At 36.5% G+C, this 11,121-nt stretch overlaps 1 protein-coding gene across 1 annotated transcript in view; it reads left to right on the forward strand.

Annotated features, from left to right (window-relative positions):
• LOC125058780 (synaptic vesicular amine transporter) overlaps positions 1-11,121 on the forward strand; it is a 30,275-nt gene that overhangs the window by 16,652 nt on the left and 2,502 nt on the right. Inside the window, exons 5-12 of the mRNA XM_047662938.1 lie at positions 34-92; positions 1,035-1,156; positions 2,974-3,118; positions 3,843-3,944; positions 6,299-6,433; positions 7,733-7,824; positions 9,513-9,696; positions 10,661-10,794. Coding sequence (XP_047518894.1) covers positions 34-92; positions 1,035-1,156; positions 2,974-3,118; positions 3,843-3,944; positions 6,299-6,433; positions 7,733-7,824; positions 9,513-9,696; positions 10,661-10,794 — 973 coding nt within the window. The remainder of the gene's footprint in view (positions 1-33; positions 93-1,034; positions 1,157-2,973; positions 3,119-3,842; positions 3,945-6,298; positions 6,434-7,732; positions 7,825-9,512; positions 9,697-10,660; positions 10,795-11,121) is intronic.

An 11,121-nucleotide genomic window follows, 5' to 3' on the forward strand; every position in this document is an offset into this window, starting at 1 on the left:
ATAGTATATGAACTATAATGACCTCATTTTCAGAATCGGATACAGCGTACCCATGTTCACTGGATTCATCTTGATGTTTCTCTCCACGATAAGTAAGTTTCTTGTCAATTAGACTGTGTTAGAGGTAATAATATCTTCAATCTTATTTTACGCTCTGACCACACAGCCCTGCGATTCTGTAACTCACTTTTCGAAATCACACAGCGGTTTTCGCATCGGCGGTCGCTCTGATATCAGTCGTGAAGCAGTCATTTTATGATTTGGGATTCTGATAAACAATAAACTACAAGCTCCCACCTTTTCAGAATGCAGAGTTACAGAATCGCAGGGCAGGTCCGAATGACCGGTCAAGTCTCTTAGTGGTAGTATTTGCACTTATAATTGGGCTTTCAATGGCGTCAATAGGCGGAAAGGGGCAGAAAGGGGCAGTAGCTTCCGATGATTCCGAACCTACGACCTCATGAAAGTCGCATGCTGAAGCCACTAGGCCAAAACTGTTCGATAATATCATATCGTATTAGTTATTATGTTTTATTTATTATACATAAAGAACAAGTTAACTTGCTTTTCATATTCTTTTAGCGCCCTAACTCCCTTGACATAGAAGACCTTCCTAGAGCTTAGGAATTCATAATTTGTTACAGTTTTAAATCCTAATATATATAAATTACGTGTCACGTTGTTTGTCCGCTATGGACTCCTAAACTACCGAACCGATATCAATCACACCGCACACCGTGTGTAGTTTGATCCAACTTAAAAGATAGGATAGCTTACATCTCAATTTATACCCGCATTATTATTTTATTGCAAAATATTTGATAGTCACAATTCTAACAGATGGCGCTGTGTTGAAAGTACCAACGTTTCGCATAAGCTACAATTTAATGGCATTACCACCAAAAAAGCATGGTGGTCTCCATGACTGGTGTTCTCCTACCGTTTCCCTTGAATAGTTTGCTACTATGTAATATAGCAAAAACCTTAGCCACAGCAACGCTTGGCCGGTCTGCTAGTATTATATATTTTTTCAGTATTCGCATTCGGTCGATCCTACAGCGTGTTATTCATTGCCCGCGCGTTGCAAGGTATCGGTTCGTCGTGCTCTTCCGTTTCCGGTATGGGGATGTTGGCTGAGCGATATCCGGATGACAAGGTAACGTTTTCGATAAATACTTTATATTATGTTACACCAATATTGAAAGTCAAAGTTAAAATAACTTTATACGCGTTGCAGACCAAGAGCTAAGCTAAGTTAGTTTAGCTTAGCTCGCATAGCTGACGCAATTTTCCATACGTCTGTGCAGACCGCAAACTATGTGAACTAAGCTATGTGAGCTAACTAAAATATGCGAAGCTAAGTTAGTTGTGTATGCCGGTGCGCAGCTACACGAGCTAAGCTAAGCCCCTACCCCTACCCCGCACACCCTTTGCACATACTACGCAACACTGACTGAGCTTTGGGTTAGCTGTTGGTGTGCGCGCTATTTATTTCTAGCTTAGCTTAGCCTAGCTTGCTTAGCATAGCTTAGTTTAGCCTTGGCATAGCTTAGTTTTCGGTCTGCAACCGGCTTTATTCATGTAGGTAAACAAGTACATTTCTGAATATCAGAAAATAAGTTAAAAATCAATAAAGCACTCATTCAAAGTGACCTGTGGTAACGTTCCTTACTTCTTCGTTGAGAGAGAAGAAAGCACCAGCTCTTGGGTGGGTATTACCAGGTGCCGACATATTCCACTTGAACCCCATGGCCTAGAGTCTCTATTTATTTATTTAGGAAACAAGACAGATACATCTCTATAAAAAAAAGAGTGTGTGTACTTACACGCGTTAGAAGTTATACTTCTTTGGCGTATGGAAAAAAAATAATTAAAATGCAGTAGTGATTAACGATAAATATTAAAATTATTATTAGTAAATACTATCACCGTCGTATATGAAATTGATTTAATAAAAACACCAAAATAATATTTATTTATTCACACTGTTTAATTGCACAACGAACACGTGTTCTAAATATAAAAATATAAGAATATACAACTTGAACATAGTTATTATCGATTTTCATGCCACCTAGAATTAACTACATTCTGTTAATTTTGTGTAACGGTGCGCGCACATTGTAAAATTTCACAATAACGTGCCTAAAGAAGTATAACTTCAATAGTAAGTATAAATCATAAAATTTACACATTGGATATATCCACAAAAAGTTTCGCTGATAGACATTACATACAATGCAAAACATGACAGCAGAATGTTACCGTAGTAGACAATACAACACAAAATCAGAATAACGACAAATATTATTCTTAAATGGAAGGAGGGAAAGGAAAGACTCTTGTTATGTCCATGTTCTACTCCATCATATATCGATACATATTGAAGTGAAACTTCTTTAGAATCGTTGTGATTTCAAACCGGATGCAACGGAAAAGCGACAGTAAAAAGAGACAGACACATAAATTAATAGGATTTGGCGTGAGAGAGAGTGAGATAGGAGGCATTATACAGTGTATAAACTTTAAATTAGTGTGTATTTGAACATTTTCTGAAATAAAAAAACAGATTTGATGAAAATTAAATAAGTAAGTCAAGTAAGTAGTTTAATTATAAAATTAGATTATTTATCAATTTTATTTACAAATCATTAGTTATAGAAACTTTTTGAAGTGAAAACTTCGTACTACACTTAATTAAAAGTTTATACACTGTATAATGCTTCCTATCTCATTTTCTCCCACGTTGGATCTTGTGAATTTATTTAAAACTTTTATTATTTTAGTTTTTACCAAATTAAAGATTGATATTAAAGTTATAAATAAAAATTTAACATTAAAATATATTTTTTTTAAAGAAAACATTTAGATAGAGAAGTCTTATTTACATATTTTAATTATAAAAACTTTGTTTTTGAAGGTTTCACTTCTACCACGTGTGAATTGGACACATGATTTTTTTTTCTATTACAGGAACGTGGTAACGCAATGGGTATTGCATTAGGAGGTTTGGCTTTGGGCGTTTTGATCGGACCACCATTCGGCGGACTCATGTACGAGTTTGTCGGCAAGACTGCTCCCTTCCTCATGCTGTCTGCTCTGGCTTTGGGAGACGGATGTAAGTGTACACGTGGTACTGCTAAATGTATTAAGGTAAACAACGAGCAGTTTTGGCCTATTGAAACGAATAAACTGCCTTGCGATTCTGTAACTCACTTGGCATTCTGATAATTAAATCTCATCTCAATCATCTCAATCTCAATCATCTGATAAAATTCGGAGCTTGTAGTTTATTGTTTATCAGAATGCCAAATCATAAAATGACTGCTTCACGACTGATTTGAGACCGACCGCCGATGCGAAAACCGCTGTGTGAGTTCTAAAAGTGAGTTACAGAATCGCAGGGCTGAGCTGTGACTATTAAATTAATGTTCTGTATGACCATTTAACAATTTGTATAAGAACGTAACACCGGCGAGATCTCCAATTGTAATGACAAGTCGCTGATGGTACTATGATAACATATTGTACGCATTGCAAGGTATAAGGGCAATACAACAACGCGAATGGGTTTTTGTATATGGCTACTTCTAATTAATTTGCGATATTTGTTTTAAAATAAGTGTTGTTTGATGATTTGCTATTTTAAAAGAGTACCGAAAGTTTTTTACGCCAGCTTTTTCTCTCGGCCCTCCCTCTGTCTTTACCGATGAGAGATGCCTACAAATTCAAATTTAATGACGTGGAATAAGTGATACATGTTTCTTATGTTCCATAATAAACATATTTTATTTTTATTTTTTTTATTTTATGATTTGTGTATGTATAAATTCTGTTCGCAGTGCTGCAACTTATGATCCTTCAGCCTGGAGTTGTGCGTCAGGAAACCGATCCACCATCACTCAAAGCCCTCATCACTGACCCATACATCTTGGTCGCTGCAGGTATTGGAATCATATTACCTTCCAAATATCCTTTTCCTACAGGACTTTATTGTTTTGGTTTAAGGACAATTTACACCAATTGACCTAGTCCCATGCTAAGCTGGTGAAGCTTGTGTTATGTGTACTAGGCAACAGATATACATACATATTATAGATAGATAGACATATAAATACATATTTAAACACCCAAGACCTAAGCACAACACCAAATGCTCATCACATCGATGTTCGTCTCAGCCGGGGATCGAACCCGGGACCCATGGATTCGCAGTCAGGGGTACTAACCACTAGGCCAATGAGTCGTCAACTTAATTTATTTGTATAACAAATTTAATTTTGGAGGACGATGAGTCTTTCACTCTTTCACACATCGGTCCATCGGGTTGGTGAACGGCCACGTGATCTTTTGCCTTCCACTTTGCCTTTGCCTTTACCAACCACGATCAGTTTCTCCAAGTTCTCATCGCCTCTGCGAATGTAGGAATTTTAAGTAATAATAAAACCAGTTCATCTATTTAAATAAATACCTTAGACCTTAGTTGTCATGATGGTTCAGTGAAGCTAGAACAAGAAGCTAGAACCGCGGGCTTCAGCTAGTAAAGCTAAAAATCTTGAAACCTACTCATTTTTGAAGTGAAACTTCTTTAAACGCATGAGGGTAAAATTTTACGGAACGTCACGAAGATGTGCAGCGTTTTTGTCGAAGAAAAGGGAGAACGGGATTGAGACCGATTGAGAGAGAGTGAGAAGGGTGAATTTATAAAAATTCTATTTTTAAAATTAAAATTTCGTAAATAGACCAGTGCAGATAGCCTTTAAAATAAATAAAAAGTGAAAAAATTAATAGTAGGATGAAACCTATTGGAAAGGAAGGATAATATTATAAAAATTAAAGGAAAAATAAATTACGGTCGATCTGAGGTCGGGAAGGGGAGGGGGGGGGGGGGGGGGAGTTTTAAGGGTAAAAAACGGTTTATCTCGATTTCCGGCAAAACTAAAAGTCCTATCGAAAAAAGTTAAATGGCAAAGTTGTCGGCAATAAAAAGATCTACAACTTTTGTATTTGCAGATTTTTCACATAACCTCAAAATTTAGGTGAAAAATTCAAAAAACCAAGTTTTTGGTTTTTTATTTACATCTTTTTAAAAAAAAAAAATTTTTCTACGAAATTTGGTGAAAACTTACCTTAGTATGTCCCAAATACACTGTAATTTATTTGATTAAAAATATTTATTTTTTCGCCTCATTTTAACATAATATCAAAAAAGCACCCTAATTTTCAATCGAAAATTCTGACGTCAAAATTTCAGCTTTTTTCAAAAAGTTTGGGGGCTTTCAGTTCGTTGAAATCTCTACTTTCCTATGGTAAAAAAATATATATATATTACCATAGTAAATCTTCTCAGAAAATGCAAAAAATCGTATGCAGTAACGCCCAGACCCGTCATCCCCTTCCCTACTTTATGAAACACGAAAATTTTAGCCCAATTTCGAATTGTAAATTAAAATGCCACGTGTTTTTATTATCGAAGAAATAAATTCAAAAAATTAAATTATAATTTGTATTAATTTTCGACACTTAATATTTTAATGAAAATTAAATTCATCAAATTCCTAACATATCTCCCCTTTTTTAAATTTGGATAGTAAATTAAACGAGCCTCAGCAACGCAAGTCCAATTTATATAAAATACTAGCCGTTTCCCGCCCGCTTTGCTGGGCGAATTAAAATAGGAAATAAATAAAATTTTATGTTTCATTATTATTTTTTTCATATTTTCATCTTTTTCTTTTTAACTTCCCGCTAAGAAAATCGAGTTTTTAACAGATGTTGACGTTTTGAGGTTCTAGGAAGCCTCCCCGAATGTTTCCGCGGTGAAGTCCATATGTATAAATTTTTATAAAAATTAAGGAACGTTGTAATTTAAAAAATAAATAGCCATAAACCATCTAGGAAAAATGCGCATGCGCATCGAATAATAGTTTCAAGTCGATACGATCAGTGGTTTAGGCGTGAAGGAGCCTCAAACGAAGACCATTTTTCTTATATATATATATATATTGTATATACAACTAGCAAATTCGGCGAACTCCGTTTCGCCACCAGATGGGTTCGTTTTATGTAACATTTCGTTTGCTGATCCCGCTTTTCTGTTGAAATTTTTCCTGAATTTTCTTTGCTATAAACCTCACGGAGCCCGAGACCTTTCCAACGAATGCAAAACCGTGGAAATCGGTTTGTGCGTTCTGGAGTTATAGCGTCAGGAAGGAAAACTCGACTTATTTTTATATATGTAGTAGAAGTAGATATATATATTTTATACTTACTTATACTTGCGTTTTATCAATCCCAGGAGCAATAACCTTCGCTAACGTGGGCATAGCTATGCTGGAGCCGAGTCTACCCATCTGGATGGCAGATACCATGGAAGCACGTCGTTGGCAGCAGGGTGTGGCGTTTCTACCTGCCAGCATCTGCTATTTGATTGGTAAGAATGGTTTTTAAATATCTGTTATGATGTATTTTTTACGAACATCCTGTATCAACCTCGACGTCGTTCCATAACTTGAAACCAGCTGCCCACTGAAGTATTTCCGAACCAATTCGACTTAGGGTCCTTCAAGAAAACAGCGTACCATATCTTCAAAAGCCGGCCTTGCGAGTATTCTGGTAATGTGGTTGTTCTATGTGGGCGGTATCTCTTAACATCAGGTGAGCCAGGTAGCCAACAGCTTTTATTAAAAGTACAAAACCAGTATTAACAAAGAATTACCATTATCCGCTCTAGTACAATATAATACTTAATCAAATATATTCATGTGTTTGTATGTGTTAATACTGAAAAATTCAGAAAACAAATCATTATGCTGGGCGCAGTTGCAGTGTTGGCCTAGTGGCTTCAGCGTGCGACTCTCTTCCCGGGAGCGTTCAAGTATTACGTCACGCAATTTGAACCCCCCCCCCCATGTAACGCGTAGTAACGTTTTTCTGTACACAAGTACAGTACTGTACTCAAGTATAGAAAAACGTTTCGCGTTCACCTAGTGACTCTTTAACCTAAAAGTTATCATTATGTGGTGTTAAGTACTGGAAAGTCAAAAATAACGCGTAATTCAATCCCCGCCCCGCATCGTAACGTTTTACAAAAGGACCCCCCTCCAAAATTCGTTACGTAATACTTGAACGCTCCCTGGGGTCGTAGGTTCGATCCCCGGGTGTGCACCAATGGACTTTTCTATGCGCATTTAACATGCGCTCGCATTTTAACAAACATCGTGAGGAAATCGGCTTGACTTAGACACAAAAAGTCGAAATTATCATAAGACAGATACACATCTGAGATCCAGACCTATGTAGCACGTACTTATTTAGGCGCGTTATGAAAAATTGATGAGAGTGAAAATTTACGATGCGCGCCCACCGTGACACAAAATTAACAGAATGAAGTTAGTGGCGCATGTTGACACGCACGCCGCCTCTGTTCACGTGTTTTCATTTTGTTTTCATTATACAAGTGCGAATTTTATATGTGCGTCTGAATAATAATCAGAAGTTATTTAAATTGAATATTTAAATCAATACTAATTAATATTAGAAAATATTTGTGAAAAAACTGTGCTCATCAACCTTCCTAAGTGCTTCAATACAATTGAGGTTAACTATCCGTATCTATGTATTATTAATAATGCCAAAGAAGTATAACTTCTTACGCGCGTACATAAGTACGCACCCTTTTTTTATGTGTTTTAACTTTAAACAAATTATATATTGTTTAATAATGTTTTAGGAACAAACCTTTTCGGACCTCTTGGCCACAAAATGGGACGCTGGCTGGCCGCCTGCTCTGGACTAATTATCATTGGATTGTGTCTGATTCTGGTAATATATTTTATTATAATTTAATTTACTTAGGGTCGATTCGACCAAACAAGAGTAAATCTTAATCTTAGAATAAATCGTCAGATAATCGAGAGTAAATCAATTTTACGTTTTACCAACTACAAATTCTAAGAATAGTCTGCTTATTCGGGAATTGCTACTATACCGCCGTTTCGCACGGAATAACAGCTATTCCTAGAATAATTTAATGGCGTCAGTCAGTCCAATCAGCTGATTTCTGTTATTTCACAAATATGTATTCTGTGTTTTAATTTCAAGTCAACGCAACGCACTAAATTAATAGTCTAGCATTGCATAATGAAGCGTTTAAACAATTTATTATTTATTTATTTGTTTTTAGATTTTTTATTTTCTATAATATAAGAATGAAATTCAACTGGGCTCAACAGAAGTTCCTTTTTAGACGAAAGCCTCAAACAAACAAGAAATAAAAACTTTTTGTTGTCGTTTGACACCTGTTAAAAGCTACTTTTTCACACTATAATACGGCAAAATCGAGTTGACATGATGTATGCTCTTACACTGTCCCGTTGTAGAACAACATTTATTTGCCGAGTTTTATTTTCGTTCACCATTCTCTTGCTATTCGCGTATTGTTATTCCTAGCACAATTAAACTATCGATTACCTGGACAAACGACTATGGATTTACTCGAGATTAAAATCATGGAATAGATTATTCTTGGTATAGTTACTCGTGTATAAATTGAAGTTTGCCAGTTCTTCTCTTCCGTTCTAGGATCGGAAAATAGGATCGGATAGGAAATCAAGGGCGGATTTGAGAACTGGCACTTAACGTAAAATTAGAAGCATTAATATGTATTTCTTTACTGACGAGTGTACAATGTGTTACCCATATGATTAAATGATTTTTGAATTTGAATATTTCATCAGCATCACTTTGATGGCTAGGCTGTGACATTTTCCATTTGACATAATGATTTTAGCTACTTGATTTAATAAGTTTCACAATTTAAGAATACTTGAAAATTGGACAGGTTGAGATTGTTAGTGGATGTGAAAATTTTCTTTTTAAGATTGGTGGTTTTGGCTTTTTCTCTTGGCCTACACCCTCTCTTCTTTGCCGATGAGTAGGGATTAATAATTTAATGACGTTGCATAAGTGATACCTGTATCTTATGTTCCATAATAAACATATTTTATTTTTGAAGTTACCCTTCTTTAGGCGCGTTATAAAAAATTGATGAGAGTGAAATTTTACGATGCGCGCGCACCGTGACACAAAATTAACAGAATGAAGTTGCCCAGGGAAGATGCTACGTCATTGGACATAATTTAAAAACAACATTCGAATAATAATAGAATTTATGTTACACTTAATGTAAGAGAATAATAATAAATATTTATTTATTTAATTATTCAAATGTAAACTGAACTTTATTGACTATAATGACTCCTTTTCCAGTCTTTGATTATTTAATTGTAATTAATTATTTGCATGCAATCAAAAACTATTTTTAATAATGCCAAAGAAGTATAACTTCTTACGCGCGTACATAAGTACACGCATCCTTTTTTTATGGAAGGAGAAAAAGCATTTGGGCGAAGAAAGTGCGTGTTTGGGTAGCTTGTTAATATTTCTGCTGTTATGTATACCATTTTATTAGTGGTATTTCTGATAATTTTGTGAACCAATCCAATCTCCAGATCCCAATGGCCCGTAAGCTGGAACACTTGATTATCCCGAACGCTGGTCTCGGCTTCGCGATTGGCATGGTCGATTCATCCATGATGCCGGAGTTGGGTTTCTTGGTTGATATACGTCATGCTGCAGTATACGGATCGGTCTATGCAATCGGTGACACTGCGTTCTGCTTGGGATATGCTGTTGGTAAGATATTTTAAATTACATTTTTTTTTTGGACAATTCACACCAATTGACCTAGTCCCATGCTAAGCTGGTGAAGCTTGTGTTATGGGTACTAGGCAACGGATATACATACATATTATAGATAGATATACATATAAATACATATTTAAACACCCAAGACCTGAGCACAACACCAAATGCTCATCACATCGATGTTCGTCTCAGCCGGGGATCGAACCCGGGACCCATGGATTCGCAGTCAGGGGCACTAACCACTAGACCAATGAGTCGTCAAAATATATGAGAGCAGTGTTGGCCTAGTGGCTTCAGTGTGCGACTCTCTTCCCTGTGGTGTAGATTCGATCTCTGGCTGTGCACCAATTGACTTTTCTATGCGCATTTAACATTCGCTCGAACGGTGAAGGAAAACATCGTGAGGAAACCGGCTTGCCTTAGACCCATAGAAGACGGCGTGTGTCAGGCACAGGAGACTGATAAGGTATTGCGGGCTACTGCTGAGGAAGGTGCATATGCACACGTGTACCTATATGCTTCCTATAACATATTTATATATACTAGCTTACCGGCCAAGAGTTGCTGTTGCTAAGGTTTTTGTTATATTACATAGTAGTAAACTATTCAAGGGGAACGGTAGGAGAACTTAAGTATGTGAAAGGTAGAAAGCTTATGTGAAACGTTGATACTTTTAACACAGCGCCATCTGTTAGAATCAAATAATAAACAAATATTTGCAATAAAATAATATTGCGGGTATAAATTGAGATGTAAGATATCCTATCTTTTCAGTTCGATTAAACTGCACACAGTGTGAAAATTTGATTGATATCGGTGCGGTAGTTTAGGAGTCCATAGCGGACAAACAACGTGACACGTAATTTATATATATTAAGATAAGAGTACCATATCATGTAAGAACAAACGTATACGTATATGTTTTGATGCATTATTGGTGTTATATTTCCAGGTCCAGCATTCTCCGGCACCCTCGTGAACAGCATCGGTTTCGAGTGGATGCTGGTAATCATCGCAATACTCAACTTTGCGTATGCGCCAGTCCTGTTGCTACTACGTTCGCCACCCGCCATCAATGAGAAACAGGTGATAACTGTATTCAAAAATAATAATTTTTAGGCTAGTGTCTAAATTCTATATAGGGTTGTAGCGCCACAGGATTATTATATATATTTTTTGACGTCACAACATCTTATAACATTACTCATTAACCTGTTACGCCCATTGTCCCGTTACGCCGATTGCTCCGTTACGCCGATTGCCCCGTTACGCAGATTGCCCCGTTACGCCGATTGCCCCGGTACGCCGTTTGCCCCGTTACGCTCATTGTACGCTTGCGCCGCATCTATCTCTCTGCGTCCGAAGATTCACTCCTTCTTTGTATAAATACAAAATAGTGATAATTCAATAAAA

The sequence above is a fragment of the Pieris napi genome, chromosome 18 (assembly GCF_905475465.1).
Source record: "Pieris napi chromosome 18, ilPieNapi1.2, whole genome shotgun sequence".
In the NCBI taxonomy this organism is placed as follows: domain Eukaryota; kingdom Metazoa; phylum Arthropoda; class Insecta; order Lepidoptera; family Pieridae; genus Pieris; species Pieris napi.